The following is a 20,121-nucleotide window of genomic DNA, read 5'->3' as shown; positions in this document are numbered from 1 at the left end:
ACAAGAAAACCAGGGCCCCCAGAAGCCCTAAAGAGCAGCCCCCACATGCACCCACTGACGTGCAGGAGGGATCCCTACAGTACGTCTCCCCCTGGACTGTGTTCAGGAATGCGTTTTACTTGCTTTTTTAAAAAAAACAAAAGCAACATGCTCTGCAGATCATGGAGCGCCTAGTGCAATTTTCTCCTTGATCCGACTCCAGACTGCAAAAGGGTGAAACCATTATATGTTCTGCTAATGCTGGCCTGTGGACGAGGCCCTTGGCCTGCCATGCTTTGTAAGCTCAGGAGCCCACAGGAGTCAGAAGGTCCTAGAGCGGGACCCATAGTCATCGCCAGATCTCCCCAGCAATTGGTGGCCCATCAGGGCAACTGCTGATTCCTCTTGCTTCTCCTTGCCTCAGCCTTTAGTTGAAATTACAACAAGTCAAATAGCTGATACTTTTCCCTTCTCCAGGTAAGGGTGAGGATACATTGTTCACAAGTGTGTTCTGCCTGGCTTCACTGATGAGGCGGCACGCCAAGTCAAGGAAGAGTTTCTCCACGTTATCGGATTCCTTGGCTGAGGTCTCCAGGTAATACATGTCCTGAGCTTCTGAGAATTCTTCAGCTCTCTGCTGGGAGACCTCTCTCCTTTCAGCCAGATCAATCTTGTTGCCTAAAATAGTGGTAAAATCAAAGAGGGAATCGTCATTTGACTTTTTTGCAAGTTTGGAAACATCAAAATTCAACTCCGTATCTGAAGTCAAACCAGAGAGATGGGCAAGTAAAGCAAAACAAATGTGACTGTGATTCCTGGATTGTTTATTTTAAAATACCAGTGCCATTTGTAATGGCAAAGAACTGGAAACAACCCAAAAGCCCATCAGTTGGGCACTGGCTGAATAAACTATGTCACATCCATAGTTATTTGGAGCTACTTAGCACCATAAAAAGCAATGAGGAATATCTCTGTAGGCTGCCATGGAATGAGACATTAGGATATATTGTTAAGCAAATAAAGCAAAGTTGAAAAAAGTGTATATAATATACAATTCTCTAAGAAAAATGGATGAAAAAATATACTTTATTCTTATTTTTTTAATGGGAGACTAAAACAAAATTTTAATTTTAAAGATAATGGTTACCTATGAAAGGAACAAGCTTGAGGGATGAAAACCAGCCCTTTCTAAATATAGTTCATTTTATAGATTTGACTTCAGAATCTTATCAATGTTTTACACGATTACACAATTAATATGAAATTAAATTTAAAAAGCAATTCCTAAAGTTGAAAGCAAAATTAAACAAATGAACCTGTTTATCATGAAGTGGCATAACCACACAAAGAGGAACTATTTCAGGTGAGTTGAAGATAATTTAACCAGTAATTTAACCATGTATCCCCAGTGGCACATACCCTAAGGACAAAAAGAATTGAAGGAAAAAATCTTGAACTGTCCAGTAATTATCTTGTCGGTGGTAGTGTTGGCATCATTTACCTGGGGCTACTATACATGTTTTAAGGGATAAAGCAAATGAGTAATTATGCCAGTGGCATTAGGACAGGGATTTTTAGCATGGGAGAAAGGAAATACAGATATAAGATTAATGAGGTTAAGTAAAATTTCTGTAGTCCTGAATTACAAATGGAAGTATCAGTGTGAATAATTCATGGTGTTATTTTATCTTTAAAAAACTTTCAACTTCTGTTTTGGAAATCTGACAAAGGTGATATGCCAGCTGTGTTACTTCCCAACATTGCTCATGGTAAAAGTGACCCTTGATTGATAAATTCCATCTGGCCTGGGAATTCCATGTATGAATTATAAATACCTAATGGAAAGCCTTAACTTTAGGCTTCCCTGAGTGTGATGATTCTTCATCTGAAGAGACCCTGAAAGTTAGGCCTGTCGGGTTGTTACAAGAGAGATGGGCTCCTATGGGGCACTGAGGCTTCTAGCCAGGGCAGATCCTGCACTTGCCTGAAGTGAGCCTTTTCCCTTCACATCTGAACTGTCCCGGGAGGTCCTGGACAGCTCTGTGGACTGCTATGAGGGCTGCTTCCACTGAAGAGGAATGCTTGATGCTGGCTTACTACTAAGCTGTGTTTCCTGTCCTGTATCCTTCTAAGTGACTGTGATACCATGTGGTCTATGGTAGTCTCGTCAGTCAAAACGTTTCACAGAGCCTAATGAGACAACCCCCTGTGGATGCCACAGAATTCACCACATACGCACACACACACCAGCTCTGTCCACTGAAAAGCCTAAAAGCCATCACCTAGTAAAGACGATTCCTATCACCTTGGTTGTAGCCTCTAAATACAACTTCCCATTGAAAAGAAACAGTGCTTCCTGAAGAAATGCCTAATTCCAGGTCTGGGGCAGGAAATGCACTGGATGTGCCTCGAACACTTGTCATCCCAGAAATAAAGAAAATTATCAAAGATTCCTGAGTCATGTCAAAAGGACTCAGGAGCCCACTTGAAGAAGCTCCCACTGTCAAAGTTGGAACAACTGAAGCATCAATAATAATAATTGCAAGGGGCTAGAATACATCAAATATATTTAAATCTATAGCAATATTCAAAATATAAACAAACTTCAACAGTTGCTTTTGGAAGACTAGGGAACCAACTCATTACTTTGGAAAGTAATAAATGGAAAAGAAAGAATCAAGCATTTTTCTTGACTGTCCTATGAGAACAGTACCTTGGAATACCAACTATAAAGTATATCTGCTAAAACGAAAAACAAAACCTAAATCTGACCAGGCTCTAGATTTACCTACATATCTGCCAGAAATTTAGGTGATAGAGGAACATATCAAATGACACCACCAGGGTGAAATAACAAAATTCAGACTTGAAAACTCCACAGGACAAACAAATGCTTTAACAAATAAATTCCCAGGGAGCAAAAATGGAGGGATAAGCTATAGCTAAAAGGAGAATCAAAAGACATAAAAATTAATTACAACATACAGACCTTATTTGGATCTTGATTTGAATAAATTTCTGATGGATGAGTCAATCAAGGACTCATTAATATTTTTTAGGTGTGAAAATGGCATTGTGGTTAGGTTCTCTTTTTTAAAAAATTTTATATCTTTTATAGAGATACACACTGAAATGATATAAATTGAATTAACATGACATCTGGGATTTGCTTCAAAATAATCTGAAGGGGAAGGCAGATAGAAGAGATGGGGAAAAGATAAAATAAAATGGGCTATGAGTTGTTAATTGTCAAATCTGAGAAATGGGTATATGGGTGTTCATTATACTGTTTTCTCTATTTTGCTTATATTTAAAATTTTCCATAATAAAAAAATTTTTTAAAGCCAGTGCTGGAGCCGCATAGCACAGGGAGATCACCCCTCTTTGTGACCACCTAGAGGGGTGGGATAGGGAGGGTGGGAGGGAGACACAAGAGCGAGGAGATATGGGGATATATGTATATGTATAGCTGATTCACTTTGTTATAAAGCAGAAACTAACACATCATTGTAAACCAATTGTACTCCAATAAAGATGTTAAAAAAAAAAAAAAGGCCAGTGCTGGGACTTTCCTGGTGGTCCAGTGGTTAAGAATCCGCCTTCCAATGCAGGGGAAGCAGGTTCAATCCCTGGTTGGGGAACTAAGATCCCACATGCCACGGGGCAACTAAGCCCTTGTGTTGCAACTACTGAGCCCATGTACCATAACTACAGAGCCCACGTGCTCTGGAGCCCGCACACAACTAGAGAGAAGCCCACACACCGAAACGAAAGATCCTGCATGCTAAGATCCGATGCAGCCATAAATAAATAAATAAACTTTTTTTAAAATAAAAAATAAATAAAAAAGGTAGTGCCGGGCGTCCCTGGTGACGCAGTGCTTGAGAGTCCGCCTGCCGATGCGGGGGACACGGGTTCGTGTCCTGGTCCGGGAAGATCCCACACGCCGCGGAGCGTCTGGGCCCGTGAGCCATGGCCGCTGAGCCTGCACGTCTGGAGCCTGTGCTCCGCAATAGGACAGGCCACAGCAGTGAGAAGAAGCCCGTGTACCGCGGAAAAAAAAAAAAAAAAAAGGTAGTGCCTCTTTCATACTGAGCTGACTGATCATGTCCCCTCATATATTCATTTAACTTCCTTTATATAGAATCCCAAGTAGTAATGCTTTGACTCATGTTCTCAAGGACTTTATGTCCAAAGTGGAGGTCTTTCAAGCTCTTCACAGCAAAGGTTCTCCAGTGTGCAGGAGGGTTTTCAGGACCGAGCATGGAGCATTAGCTCATAGAGAGGCAGATACTTAACCCAGCAGCCTGAAGGAAAAGTCCAGCAATCTGTTACAAGGCAGCACGTTACAGCTGGATAAACACAGGCTTTGAAGTCAGTCTTACATGCTGAGTGACCTTGGGGAAAGAACTTCACCTGTCTGAGCCTTGCTTTCCTCATCTGTAAATTTGGGATCATGACACATAATATTCCTAATATGATTCCTGGCACATATACACTAGCTATAACGCTTTCTATAAAGTGTTTAACTTACTGTTAACCATGATTTTTAACTTAATGTTTCTGAGGTTCTCTACTGGATTTCCAAAATTCAGGTCTTTCTAGAATATACAACAATGTTCCTTCTTAGGAAGAAAACTTTTTCTTTTTTTTTTTTTTGGCCACACAGCACAGCATGCAGGATCTTAGTTCCCTGACCAGGGATCAAAACTGTGCCCCCTGCAGTGGAAGCTCGGAGTCCCAACCACTGGACTGACAGGGAATTCTCGGGAAGAAAACATTTTAACAACCAAATATTATTAACATTTTTCCATCACCAGTAGAGGATTTTTAACAATCTAATCTGTTTCGCCGCAATTTCATTTTTAATGGGTGCATTTGTCACCACACAAAAAAACATGGGTTATTTTCTGCTTTCCCCCCGTACTAAATAGAGGTTCTACCCTCCTACAAGAGGAAACAAACTGCAGAATTTCCCTTATTCTTTCTGAAAATTAGAATTTTTCAAATCAGTATAAATATAAGAAGGAAAAAAATTAACCAAAGTCCATTTTTTTAGGCAAAAAATAATTGCTTCAATAATGAATTCCTTATCAACGTAGATATATTTTACTTCTAGACCAGCAGTTTCCATGGCCTAGATTTTTTTGTAATGTTTAGCAGCCCACATAAGTTTCATGGCAATCCACCTTCTTCCCTAGAGCCTGCACTGATAGGAAAATCAATCAGCAACATTTTCTACTTTACTTTTCTAAACCATCACCATGGGATAGGATCTATTTCATTTTCTCTTCAATTTCATTTAGAAGAACTGAATGTTGACCACATGAATTATACAGCTGTAGACTATACTCTCGGAAGGTACCAAGGCATGTGGCCTTATGTGGTTCTAAATTCTCTGATGCTCACAAATCAATGTCCCTCCTCATTAGTCCTTACTTACCCACTAGCACAGTGATGACCTTGTTGCTAGCATATTGTTCTATCTCCCGCAGCCACTCAGGAAGGCAACGGAAGGATTCCTCACAGGTTATGTCATAGGTGAGGATCAAGGCATTGGCGCTTCGGTAATAACTCTGGGTGATGGACCGAAATCTCTCTTGACCTGCTGTGTCCCAGATCTGGAGCTGTAAAGGCATAAGAGAAGGATCAGGTTGTTGAAGCAAAAAAGAAAGACAGCACTGCCTTTCTTTAGTTTAGAAACAGAAGCACCTTCACCCAAATAATTTCATGGTTATTTTTTGCCCTAAGAAAAAGGCACCTACAATTTTTTTAAAGATTTATTGGGTGAGCCTGGTTAAAGATAGGGATTCACTTTGATTTTTGTTTTTTTCTTTGTTAAATTATTTTGAGTTTCCCCTTTATTCTTTTTTTTAAAGGCATTTAGATTATTTTTGTATAACTTCATTTAAAAGGTAAAATTAGGGTATTTATAATCTACTTAATTTTTATTATAAGCCTATTTCCCATAAGAATTGCTTTTTTTATCTGTAGACTCTTCATTGCTCATATCTTTAATTTTCCATTTTGTTTATTTTCTAAATCAGAAAGTATATTCCTATGTCTTATTAAAGCTTTGCATTCATATAACATATTTCAAACGTTCTCCTTTTGGTCATAAGCAATCCCTTCTATTCTTTATAAAAAATCTTAAAAAAGACAACCAAACTATTGAGCACTTACTTGCCAAGCGCTATTCTAAACACTTTACATAGAATAACTCACTTAACCCTCACAACAACTCTATGAGGTAAGTACTATTCCTATATCCATTTCTTACATGAGGAAACTGAGGCACAGAGAGATTAATTAACTTGCTCAATGTCTCACAGCCAATATGTCCTAGAGCTGATTCAACCAGGCAGTGTGGTCCCAGAGTCCCTGCTCTTAATCATAATGCATGGCCCAATTACAAAAGTTGGGATCCAGGGCAAGCTGTCACTGTGACTGTTGGCATTTCACTCAGCAACTGGAGAGGGGAAAAAAAATCCATTCAAATGAATATATTAAGGTATTATCTTTGTTAATGAAAACAGGAACAATGCCATGGCAGGCAAAGAAAATAATTTCTCTCCACCACTTGTAAGCTCTGTGACCTTGGGCAAGTCATTTAATCTCTTTGGGTTTCGGTGGCTTCTTTATAAAAAGAGGTTAATAATATGCAAACCTGCTGAAGTCATTTACCTAATGGTTCTAATAACAAAGAAGGCAAAACACTTCTCACTTCAACCTGAATTTCCCTGCACAGAGCAGACCTCTGAAAGAGAACTCTTCCCCAGAGCGACTGCTGAGTGCAGAACAAATCCGAGACCTTGAAAAATCACACCAACAACAACCTTCCCTTCTAACTGCATCAATTTCACATGTCACAAAATGCCTTCACCCCCATTAACAGAACATCATTTCCTCAGGGGAGACCTTCTGGAACCTTCAGATTAGGCCAGATTCCCCATCCCCACCCCCAAATAATCTCTCCTGCAACCTACCCTGCAATTCTCCCTCACAGCACCTGACACACTTGAATCACTTAGTTACTTGTAATAACTTGTTTCAGAACCGTCTTCCTCACTAGACTGAAAGCTTCATGAAGGGGAAGCTGGGGTCCATTTTACTCTCTCTTATCCCCTATACCAAATCCAGTGTCTGGCAAAGAGTAAATGTTCAAATATTTATTCACGGTCTCATTTCATCCTTACAACAACCCAGTGAGGTAGGCAAGTTTATGCCTCTCTTTCATTAACAGGTTACTCGCAAGGCTGGGACGCAGACTCCAGGCCTTCTGACTCCCAGGAGAGGACTCAGTCCATACACCGTGCTGCTTTGCTGCCAGAGACTGATTTAAATGTACATCTGCATCCAAAGAGGATGAGGCAGTTGGTATCACCCTCTGCTCAGACCAGTTTAGCTGAGGAGACTGATGAGTGACCGGTGGTCCCTGCCACCAATCAGTGGCACACAGGCTCTCCTTTGATTTGGAGTCACAGCTGCACTTTGATGATGTACATGAAAGCCTGTGTATGCTGAAGGCGACCATACAGATGTTACAGCTTTTGCCAGGACAAAAGCCACTTCTGTTCTCTGCCTCAAACCTAGGGACATGGTTCCCCTCTGCCAGGCTGTGTATTAGAACAAGAGACTATTATTTTAATGCTGCACGGAGCCTCGAGAAACACTTGTGATTGGATTTAGTACTGCTAATCATTAGAAATCAGTATGTTCTCATGACTGGCACATCTTGAGAACAGCTCTGAGAATGAAAACCACTGAGATATTTTCTAGAATACTGACTGTATTTCTTGGCTGAGATGTAGCCTGTTTTCCCAAAGAGGCTGCCCATTTCTAGCCCTGTGGTTAATTCCTGAGGAGATCCATATTCCACTGCCTTTATTATTCAACTTGGTTTCAGTATTCTCTCCGCAATTCATTTGCTCTTTTTCAGCATTTATAGATCATTAACAGATGCAGAACACTATGCTAAGCACAGATAGGATGCAAAGATAAATAAAACACAATCCCTGATCTCAAAAAGCTCCTAGTACAGGGAGGATGAATACATAGTTGATTAACCATGGTAAGATATGAGATGTTTTATTAAAGAGGGGCCAGCAGGAGAGTGTCTCCTGGTGTTAGTCTTATGTCCATGAATATGTTCTCAATACCACTGCCCTGGGCTTTCTAACCACTCTCACCTCCAGTATGGGGCTGCATCGTTGTCTACTCTCTTCTTTGTACCACCACTTACACCTCTATTGCCTCTGCTACAAGAACGTACTGCAATCATTGGTTTACTACTATGTCCCCTTGTTAGACTAGGTTCTCTAAGGGTAAGGGCTGCCTTTTATTTAACCTTATACCCCTACTGCCTTCCTAAAACAGGCCATGGTACGTGGTGGACACATTGGAATGATGGCTAACTGAATGAACAAAGGATGGTGGAATCACGAAGGATGGATTCATTCTGCTTAAATGATTAGCAGAGTATTAAAGAAGATTTCACAGATGAAACGTTTCAGCAAGATGACAGTAAGTTACTAGGGAACAAAGATGCTTTACCTAACACAGTGCCTGGCACAAAGCATCCACCCTAACACAGGATGGCTGGATAAATGAAAGGATGGACAGATGGCTGAGAGAGGAAATACATATGCATACTTTCAAGACTTTCCTATCTATGCAGTATATACCTGATGAGAGAAAAATCCAGCAAATCTTCTATTATAATTAATCTCCTAAGGTTAAAATGACTGAGCTTAGAGTTTTGCTTATTACTCATTAATTTATGATAGGCTAAAAAAATCAGTGGTTAGGAGAAAATTCTATATAAGTTTTAATTATATTTTCTACCCAAGGTCACCTTCATAATACAGACCACTTTAAGAGAAGGGCCTCTTCCTCAACTTTGCCTCTACTGATTGGGCACTAAGACTTAATAGCTATGAGAATCTTTCTATCACCTTTGCTTAGCTGCCTGTGATGTTGGGAGTCATCCTAGAAAGAATGGGACTTGTAGGAGAGGCTGAGGGTGGATGATGAGCAGTCAGGAGAGAAACCGGGGTTCTGGTCCTGCCCTGCCACTCGCCAGGTGGGTGATCCTGTACAAACCATGGGTGGATTCTCTTTCCATTGGTTCTATGGGGCCCTGAGAAAGCCTGCAAACTACTAGCAAAAAGACACTTAACTCTCACCAAGAAGAGGTATTCAGTAAATGTTAAAGAACACCAACAATAATAAGACAACAACTGCTTCCTTAGTGAAGCCTGGGCTGCTCTCCTCACGTGTCCAAGTGTTAATGAGACCCTTGGACTAATGTAGTTGAAGAGGGTCATTTTCTATCTTGATTCTACATATACGGCTAGAAAAAATCCCAGGCAAATTAATTAGGACTGGATTTCGGAGATGAACCAACTCTCACTTCTCATAGACGAAGGTCCAGAGGCCTAAAGTGATGATGGGAACGGGCACTGTGCTGTGATACAAAGATGAGTAAGATATAAACCTTGTTCTTGGGGAGCCTGTGGTCTCGTGGTAGAGTTAGATGCTATAAAAAGATGGATTTTAGCTGAGTATAATAAGTACTTCAAAATGAGGTTATGGTTCACGGAAAGTGGCATAAATATAATACCTAAATCTGGGGATTCAGGAAGGAAAAATAAGCCTGTTCTTTAACAATGGGGACCATTTCTTATTCACTGCTATCTATTCCCAGGGCCTGGCATATGGCAGGCATGAACCTTTCTGGTCAAAGGAATGAACTCATACATATATATGTATATAAATGGGAAACCCAAACAACTGGGAATACAATGCCTAAAACAGAAGTTACCTTAACCCAGCTCCTTGGGATGGTACCACCTGCCTCTGCTGGAACAGGAGGGAACTACAAGTGGCTCTTCCTGCCGCCGCCTCTCGAGTGCACACGCCTGGCTCCCTTCTCTCCCCACCCAGCTCCTTCTCACCACCCCAATGCACAGTTTTTCTGACCTTTCCAGTTGGCATTTATGTGGATTCCACACCCTGCTTTTATTTTCCAGAGCCCCCAGCTCTCCATCACTATTGTATTTGGTGTAGATGTCTTTGCAGTAAAAAAAAAAAAAAAAAAACCCTTTGAAGAGTCAGGGCTGGAAGAGGCACTAGGAAAGATACTGTCCCCCACTCAGGAGCCTCATCCTAAACACATCTCTGTATGTCTGTGACATGCTGTAAGAGCACCCCGGAGCTTCTCTGCCCTTCCTGAGGCATCTGAAGGTGGGAGTGCAGGTACCTATGGGAGAAGGATGCAAGTGACATGGCCTCAAACTTGGGATGCTGAGGTTGGGATCTGGCTGGAACTCTGATGCCAGGGTCCTCACTGTGATGCTGATGCCAGGGTCACCCCTTCTTTCCATGGGATTCAGCTCTGAAAGATCTGACCGTGGAATTTCACTAACTCTGAGGGGCACAGTGCCAAAGATCAGTATCTCTACCCTCCTTCCAAGTAATTTAGTCTTTTTCTTCTTCTTCTTTTTTGGCCACACCATGCGGCGTGTGAGATCTTAGTTCCCTGACCAGGGATCGAACCCATGCCCCCTGCAGTGGAAGCACAGAGACTTAACCACTGGACCGCCAGGGAAGTCCCCCAAGTAATTCCTGCACACTTCTTTCCATCACCTCCCGCTTTCCTTGCTCCGAGATAATGGGCTTACTATGCTTTCATTCTCCCCTGCTCTCAGAGCAGTAGAGACCCCTGTCAGGGAGGCAGTGAGGTGCACTGGCCCACACAAAACCGGTTCAGATCCTGCCTACCTCCCTTGCTAAACTGTGTAGCCCTGGATAAATAAGTCACTCAACCTCTCTGAAAACTATAAAATGAAGACAATTTACCACTTACCTCACAGAGTTTACAAAAAGGATTAAGTTAAATGTAAAAACAGGTAGCAGGGGGATTGATGCATATTAGGCACTCGAAAAATACTACCTCCCTTCTCCTGTTACTGAACTCAGACGCCATAGCTCATACAGGTACCAAACCATCCAGAGGCCACAAAGGGGACGGGGCAGATCATGGACCCTTCCTGGACCCCTCATTTAGTATTTCTCCCTTACTAGGGATAGGGGTAGGGTGGTAGACAGAATAATTCTAATAAATGATTCATACAACAGAATGACCCATAATGAATGTAGGAATCGGGAGGCTCTTTCATGAAGCTGCTATTAAGAAGAAACAGGGAGCTCAGGTTCATGCTCTGTGATGACCTAGATGGGTGGGATGGGGGTGGGGGAAGGGAGGTCCAAGAAGGAAAGGATATATGTATACACATAGCTGATTCACTTTATTGTACAGCAGAAACTAACACAACATTGTAAAGCAATCATACTCCAATTTAAAAAAAAAAAGAAGAAGAAATAGCTCTGCATAATGGCCCAACTCAAGAGATCCCCAAAAGAAATTTCTTCCTTTTTTTTTTTTTTTGGCCATGCCACACAGCATGCGGGATCTTAGTCCCCTGACCAGGGATCGAACCCATGCCCCCTGCAGTGGAAGCACGGAGTCTTAACCACTGGACCACCAGGGAAGTCTGACATGACAAGAGAGAGGACAAACTTGCCTTAGCTCTTCTCTCTCTGTCTTCCCATTTGTAAACACATCACCCATAACCCCTTCCTGCCCCTATAAATGGAAGAGAGGAACTCTGTTTGGAAATAAGCTGCCATGGCTGAGTATGTTATTTTCAGTGTGGGTTTCCATTAGGTGATTTAATAAATGTTATGAAAACACTACTTCCTCTCACACAACACAATGAAACCCTTATTGAACACTTAGTATCTTACCTTTACTTTTTCACCATTAATCTCCACTGTCTTAATCATAAAATCAACTCCAATTGTGGCTCCTTGTCCTGGGGGGAAAAGACCCTAAAGCAGAAATAATAGAAAATAACAATAAGCAAATCTTTCAATTAAATGAGATTCTCCCCCCACCCCACCCCATTACTACCCATCGCCAGCTCCTTCCTTTGGCTGAGTTAACTGGTAGAAGAGAGAACTCTGGTTAGTGTCATGGGAACCCTGTTTAATTTAACTTTGTGTGTATGTTTTGAGGGGAGGAGAAAGGAGGGTGAATGGGGGAGAGAGAAATGCTGAAAGAAGAAGGAAGGGGAAAGGGGTACAAAGAAAGGAGGAAGCAGACAGAGAGGGTAAAAGAAGAGAACTGGGAAAGGACGGGGGACCTGACTTCAAAGAATGAAACAGAAAAATCAGACACAAGGATAAGACATGGAGCTGCAGGGATGAGATCAGGATGGTCTGGGTGGGGGCAAAACGGACAGGTGCTCTAAAAGGTAAGATCAAGGAAGATTCAAACTGGCTATTAGTCTAGGGCATGGACAGCCATGGGGGTGAACAACCAAGATGAAAAAACAAACAAGAACTCAACACAAGAAACATGAATGAGACAGTGATCCTCTGAATTTCCATCTGCCCTGAGAGTGATAACTATTTCTGTACCATACAGATATAACTACATGAGATCAGGGCCAATGACCCTGGGAAGATAACTGAAGAAAAGCAGTCATCCAGGGAGACAGTATAGTAGAAATAGCACCAAACCAGGAGGCAGCAGCCTAAGGATCTCTGAGTGACCTTAGGCAAACCAGTCCTTCTCTCTGGTCTGATGTAAGTATTTCAAAACAAAGCTTTACATCAAATTGGAAGCTGAACTAGAAAGGTATGATTTTAGTAAAATTACATGTATAATGTAATTTACTGTCACATAATATTTCCTGTAAGCTTAGGGAGGGAGTTGAAGTGGGAAGGAATTCTATCAAGAAAGAACCCTTCACCTAGTTTCTCTTCCCTCTTCACGTTCATACTCCAGTATTTCCAGAAATTAAAGTAAAATGGACTGTATTAGCTCTGGGAGCTAAGACTGGGGCATCTTTAATTAAGTCCATTCCCTAACAAGAGGGTTCTTTAATTAAAGTATGAACTTAAAAGACTGAGCATCAGACAACAGAAACTGTTCCACTGCACGTCTGCAAAAGATGTAAATATAAACATTCACAACTTTGCTTACAAATATTGAATCAATTTTCTTCTATTTTGGTTTGGCTCAAACACAAGGCTGCCAAGCTTCAAGTTTACAGCTCCAGCTGTTTTGCAGTATAACAAATGCCAAAAAATAAAACAAATCCTTCCCAGTGTCTCCCTCATCATTTTGTTCCCCAATTCCTCATGCCTCAAAAACAGCTGAATCCAATTCATTTTAACTGTCTACTAAATAACAAAACTAAACATAATCCTGTCTATGAAATATGAACTTTGGGGGGAGTTAAGGGACTGGGAGGGGTAAAAAGTAAACAGAAAAGAAAAATAAGGGGTGGTGTGCTTATTGGTAAAAATTACTGTTTAAAAATCAAAGTATTTTTACCCCTAATGACAAGAATTATGCTTTTAAAAAGAAAAGCCAGACTCCTATGGTCTCAGAAGTTAGAACATGCAAAAGATAAAAAATATCACGCTGTGAACCGGAAGATCTGGATTCTACTCCTAGCCTTGCCACTAACATGATATGAGATGCTAATAAGTCATTTCATCCCTCTAAGACCTGAGTTTTTTACCTATAAAATGAGAAGAGCGGGCTGAAAAGTCTCTAAGGGAACTTTCAGTCATTAGACAAGGTCAAGGGAACTTCTGACAAAGGGACTGAAAACTTTACGTCTCTGCAGTCTTGTCCTCCTGCCAAAAGCAGAAAGGTTACTAATGGTAGAGGGAAGTAAAACCAGTTGGAGTTTCCAATATTACGCCATGGCGGTTGACTGAGCCCAGATGCCTGTCAGCTTGTTACTTTTGATTTCACCAGGCCATGGCTTAGTAAAAAGTCCTATTCTGCGTTCATTATCATGGGAAAAACCTTGACATTTCCAAAGATGACTCTCTGCCCTCAAGCTATTTGTGTTAACCAATCTGTCTCTCCAGTTTTCCAGAGAACCACAGACTGTCAGAGCTAGAAGGGGCCTTGGAGATCACAGAGAGGCAGGAAGGCCCGGCAAGGGGGTAGAGTTTCCCCAGGCTTACTGGGCAAGAGCTGCGACGAGGGCCCGTGTCTCCACTCTCGAGCCAGTGTTCTCTCCTGGGCACCAGGTTGCCCTGTGCCTTAGACAGAAGAGCTATTCTCAACCTTCCCCGTTAGCACTTTATGAAAATGCAAGATGCATGCATGATAAATCCTGAAAAGGATGCCATTCATAATTTTCCAGGAAAACACAGAAGAAGGTCAACCTCAGAATGATTTCCCACCCATTTCTGTGTGAAATCAGGTATATAATCTCTGGCAGTAATTCTCAAAAGGGCAGCCCCAAAGGGAACTTGTACTTAGAACAAATGATAAGGACTCAACCCAGAGGGAACATTTAATTTAGTTCAAATAGTCCTTCACTGTTCTCATTTCATTCCCGTGGAATAGATTATAAAAATCAGCATATTTGGTTCTAAACCAAAACGATTTGATCAGCTTTCTGGGAAGAACTGAGAGGGCATCAGCAGGGAGCTTGAGGGGTTTAATTTGAATTTGAGTTTTTAAAAAGTTAACATTTAGGTTTAACTTGACATCCAGATTCATTTGTTTCCACCTTTGGATTATTATTAACGAGTAATCTTTTTTTTTTTTAATCTGATAAGCTATTTTTGATACTGCGGACTGAAAGCAAAATCACTCACCCCTTTTACTAAAAGAAGCCATGAGAGGCGTGGGAGGGCTGGTGGAGACCCACTGAGCCGTGCTCCCTGGAAATGGTTCAGAAACTCTAGTCTATACGAACTCTTACGTATAAAATAAATAAGCTGTGAGGATATATTATACAACACTGGGAATCCAGCCAACATCTTATAATAACTATAAATGGAGTCTAACCTTTAAAAATGGTGAATCACTATGTTGTACACCTATAATATAATACTGTACATCAACTATACTTCAATGTTTTTAAAAAGTCAAAAGAAAAGAAAGAGCAAAGGATATTTCACAGAGAAAATAATGGTCATGTTCACCGTTGCTGAGACTTCAAATAAGATGAAAATTTTTAAATGTCGAAAAAAAACCCTCCAGACTAGGCTATGGAGCTGGTACACTTGCAAAGGGCTCGTTAAGCATTGGCAGCCAAGAGGCTGGCGTAGGTACCACTCACCCATCCTGTCAGGATCCCCTAACCCCGAAGGCCAGATGGAAAAACCCGACCCCAGACTTCAGACTTCTTACCTGAGTGAACCGTCGGACTAGGCACGTCTTCCCCACACCAGCATTGCCGATTAAAACAATTTTAAACAGGAAATCATAATCTTCCATACTCATTTACACAGCTGCAAGGCAAACACAGGCACGAGTGAGATGGGCCTGGTCAGACTTGCCCACAGAGCTCAAGCTGCACCAGCCCGTCTCCTCGGGAACAGCAGGGCTGACTCATTTGAGGAGCAATTTAACACTCCCCTCTGGTGACCCTGCCAGCGAGAGAGGAACACAGGTGTTTGGTCACAGACGGACTTTATTCCTTCCCAGTCACCTCACACCACAAAGAGCAAATGACACAGAGGTCATTTCACCTGGTAAACTTTATTCTTCCAAGCAGTCAGGTCGCAGGTCTCTCATGTGATAAGATGTTTTCTTTTAGCATCAAAAGGAGATTGCAAATCTCTGTGCAGACAAGCTGGGGGTGCAAGGAAGCAGAGCAAAGGGGAGCCCATCCAAAGCTGAAAGGTGGTTTATGTACATGCTGTGAGTGCCTCTGGGAGGAAGGGCTAGAAACTGGGAGACTGGACAAAGGGAGGAAGCTTCCAGTCTCCTGCAAGCCCTGGGGGTCTTGGGGTCTTACCAGTGGGAGTTACCGCCATCTTCCCTTCTATCACCACCCCGTTGCTATACACTTCCTGCCAGCCTTGCTGATGCTGCAGTATCTCCCAAGGTGCTGGTCTTTTCATTCCCATAGGCTGTGTACATGGCATTTCCTCTATCTGGGATGCCCTCCCGCCCACCCTTTCTGTGTTGTGAAGTCAACCCTTTAAGGACCAATGCAAGCATCTCTTTCTCTCTCAATTTTTCGCTGATCTTCCCCCAATAAACACATTCATTGTTCCTCTGTCCTGAAACTTCATACAATTATTTGTTCAAACATCTGCCTCATCCTTGAGGGAAGGGATGATGTCTTTCAGCTCTATTTTCCTAGCCCATGGGATAGAGTTACACTCAGTAAATATCTTCTCTGTAGAATTAAATAATCAATGGACCTATGGCTGAAGTGTAGGCCTTAGTTTCTTAATTGTGCTAAAAAGAATACTACCTGCTCTGTCTACTTCAGAGGACTGTGGTGCAGATTTGAAAGAAAAAAAAAAAAAACTATACAAAAGAGCCTTGGTTAACCACAAAGCCCTACCCGGGTAAAAACAATTATTGTCTATTGAGTACCTACTACAGCACTGTGCTAGTCACCATAGGAAATACAGAGATGAGACAGTCTCTGCCCTTGAAACCAACATGAGAAAAGTTAGAAAACAATAGCAGGGCTTCCCTGGTTGCGCAGTAGTTAAGAATCTTCCTGTCAATGCAGGGGACATGGGTTCCGGCCCTGGTTCAGGAAGATCCCACGTGCCGCGAAGCAACTAAGCCGGTGCACCACAACTACTGAGCCTGCGCTCTAAAGCCTGCAAGCCACAACTACTGAGCCCATGTGCCACAACTACTGAAGCCCGCGCGCCTGGAGCCCGTGCTCTGCAACAAGAGAAGCCACCGCAATAAGAAGCCCGTTACACTACAACGAAGAGTAGCCCCCACTCGCCGCAACTAGAGAGTAAAGCCTGCAGGCAGCAACAAGGACTCAACATAGCCAAAAATAAATAAATTAAATAAATAAATTTTAAAAAAACAATAACAAAGTTAAATAAAATTGAGAAAACCAGAAAAAACCTCATTTCATAAGGTGAAGGCAGAACAAGCCCAAGGGACTCTGGAGGAAGAGGAAAAGGATGATCAGCGAGCCCAAGATGGTAAGGGTGCCTGGGAGGCTAGAGCAGCCCGGGGTCACTCCCACCAGCCAGCTGAAGCTCAAAGGGCTGAGGGTTGCAGGGTGGAAGGACGGAAGGGGAGTCCACTGCACTGAGACTTGTGAAGGAGCCAGAGGAGTAGATTCCCTGTGTGCAAAGGTGGTTTCTATGTGGATTCCAATGATCCTTGGAAAGATGACTGACGGCCAAGCCAACGTGCAGGTGGCAGCCCAGGGGGTTCTGTCTCTGTTCACCGGGACTGTGAAGGAAAAATATCTCTCTGTCAAGAATCTGGATCCAGGGCTTCCCTGGTGGCGCAGTGGTTGAGAATCTGCCTGCCAATGCAGGGGACACGGGTTCAAGCCCTGGTCTGGGAGGATCCCACATGCCGCGGAGCAACTAGGCCTGTGAGCCACAACTACTGAGCCTGCGCGTCTGGAGCCTGTGCTCCGCAACAAGAGAGGCCGAGACAGTGAGAGGCCCGCGCACCGCAATGAAGAGTGGCCCCCCACTTGCCACAACTAGAGATAGCCCTCGCACAGAAACGAAGACCCAACACAGCAAAAATAAATAAATTAATAAACTCCTACCCCTAACATCTTCTTTAAAAAAAAAAAAAAGAATCTGGGTCCATAAACGGTCACTGAACTCACTATATGCCAGGCACTATACTTGGCACTTTATGTCTATTTCCATTTGTTTTTACAAGTTTATGAGGCTGGTATTTTATGTTACCTGTTTTGCAGGTGAGTAAATTGAGGGTCACCCAAAGTCATAAAGCTAACAGCCAGACTTCAAGTTCAGAAGGTATACATGCCATCAAAAGAAGCCTCACTGCCATATGCTCCCACGGTCCCCTCCCCTGCCCTATAGTAACTCACCAAGTTTTACTGTACTTAATTATTTATATCTGTCTCACACTCCAAGTTCATCCCTCAGCATGCACGTGCACGCGCACACACAGCTGTGAGCAGCATGAGAGCAGTGAAGTCTCTGTCTGATTGAGCCCTGACCCCAGCCCCTCCCTATCATCACCATTGTCACCGTCATCATCATCATCACCTCATTCTTTATTATTAACTCATTGATCCTCACAACACTCCTATCAGGTAGACACTATTAGCATTCTAACTTGACAGATGGGGAGACTGAGGCACAGGAGAAGTTAAATAAGAAGTCATTAAGGTCCTACTTAACGGTGGGTCCCCCTTCACTGATGGAAGTGAAATTCAAACCCAGATAGCCTGGGTCCAGCTCCCACATCCCTGAAGCACTGCCCTACGGCGCCTTTCAGAATGCCTGGCTTATAATAGCATCTTAAGAAAGATCTGAAGAAATGGAATGATGAAGGGTAAGACTCAATAAATGTGATTTCCTTTTTCTCTTCCCCTCTGGCTTCAAATCCAGAACTCTTTCTACCACACTGTAGCAGTTTAAATAAGAACCAAGGTCAGACTCTGGCTAAAAATGCAGGGATTAAAACTCAATAAAGCTGTTAAAAGTGAAAAGGAAATATATCTCAGGGCTAGGTGCAAGGAGAGCAGGAAGATGTGAGGCTCTGTGGCTCATATGCGGACCACAACTCACTGCTTCCTAAGTCAACAAAAAGAGAACACAGTACTGGGCCACGTTCTTTTTCTGTGCTTAGATTGTTTGCAACACATTTATTTCTCCATCTTTGGCAGAGGTCAAAGAAACAAAGCAGAGAATCGAGAGAAGAATGTCCAAAAACAAAGACCTGAGAAACAGGGCTCCTAAGAGAAGGTCAACAGTGCCCAAATTATGCACCTTCAGAGAAGGAAGGCAAAGAGTTACGTGGCCAGAGTCACGTTCATAGTCAAGTCTCGGGTAGAGACCACCTGGAGCAAGCCACAGACTAAAAGTGAAGGCCCGGGCTTCCCTGGTGGCGCAGTGGTTGAGAGTCCACCTGCCGATTCAGGGGACACGGGTTCGTGCCCCGGGCCGGGAAGATCCCACATGCCGCGGAGCAGCTGGGCCCGTGAGCCATGGCTGCTGAGCCTGCGCGTCCGGAGCCTGTGCTCTGCAACGGGAGAGGCCACGACAGTGAGAGGCCCGCGTACCGCAAAAAAAAAAAAAAAAAAGTGAAGGCCCTTCTCCTCTCTATAAGAAATTATTTTAATGCTCTGTTAAATGTTTTTTTAAATAAACTTCTGGGAGAAAAAGTGTCTGGTCTCTTTAGAAATGCAGGCTGCCTGTGGCTAAGGCTGGACTGTAAACTCCAGGTTACTGGCTGTGGTTACTGTTCTGTTTCTAATAGAAAACACATTGCTGGATGAAAAGCTCACAAGAATCTCTGGAAACTATGCTCTGAGGAAGCCTTTCTGTTTGGGAAGTAATGTAACAGCTCAGGCATCACCAATCACCAAGTGATGAGACAGCATCCAAGGAGGGGGATCCCACTCAGTAGCAGTTAGTTACACGCAGCCCTAAAACTGAAAACAAAAGTTGCACCTTTTCTGGGGAGCAGACATGTCACAAGATATGCTACTGGCCAAGCACAATTCTAAGAACTGTATATTCTATTATTGTTAATAATAGCTGACACTTAATTCAATGTTTATTATGTGCCAGCTATTCTACATGTATTCACTCATCTAATCCTCACAACAACCGTATGAGGTAGGGTACTATGATTGCCATCCCTAATCATAGCAGAGGAAACAGGCACAAAGAGTTTATCCTAAAGTCATGCAGCTAGTTAGTCTTAGGACCAGGACCCAAAGACAGATCCATCTGACTCCAGAGCCCTGCTCCTACTGAAATAGGATGCTGCGGCCCCCTGCCTCGTGGCTGACAGCGTTGCTGTAACTGTCATGAGGGCTGCAGGGTCAGTTGAATGTGCCCTGAGGTCCCTTGGAGCTGCAGTGTTCTGGAACCTCCCTGGTCTAGGAGCAACGCACCCACATTGAAAGGACCACACACTGATTCTAGGTCATACAAGCACAGCTCCTCATGATGCCCTCCAAGCCCAGGTCTCTTTTAGGAGCTGGACCCAGACTTTTCCTTGAAAACCACATCCACAATTCAGTCACCATTTGTCCCTGTAACCAAGTATCGGCACAGGGAATATAAACAGGAACACTACTCAGATAAACAAGCGAAACCTCAAATATC

General features: G+C 42.8%; 1 protein-coding gene across 2 annotated transcripts in view; it reads right to left on the bottom strand.

Moving 5' to 3' along the window:
• Positions 1-384: 384 nt before the first annotated feature.
• Positions 385-20,121, bottom strand: part of RAB30 (RAB30, member RAS oncogene family) — a 78,789-nt gene continuing 59,052 nt past the window's right edge. Inside the window, exons 2-5 of one of the 2 annotated variants that reach the window (XM_082844933.1) lie at positions 15,212-15,312; positions 11,788-11,871; positions 5,423-5,606; positions 385-657 (exon numbers count right to left, since the gene is read on the bottom strand). In XM_082844933.1, the coding sequence (XP_082701059.1) occupies positions 407-657; positions 5,423-5,606; positions 11,788-11,871; positions 15,212-15,304 (612 nt within the window). In that variant the 5' untranslated portion in view covers positions 15,305-15,312 and the 3' untranslated portion in view covers positions 385-406. Of the gene's footprint in view, positions 658-5,422; positions 5,607-11,787; positions 11,872-15,211; positions 15,480-20,121 lie in introns of those variants that run through there. The other variant, XM_082844932.1, reaches the window with a different exon arrangement.

This window comes from Leucopleurus acutus, assembly GCF_964270905.1.
Source record: "Leucopleurus acutus genome assembly, chromosome: 8".
Lineage (NCBI taxonomy): Eukaryota > Metazoa > Chordata > Mammalia > Artiodactyla > Delphinidae > Leucopleurus > Leucopleurus acutus.
This window is presented reverse-complemented; position numbering and strand designations above follow the sequence as displayed.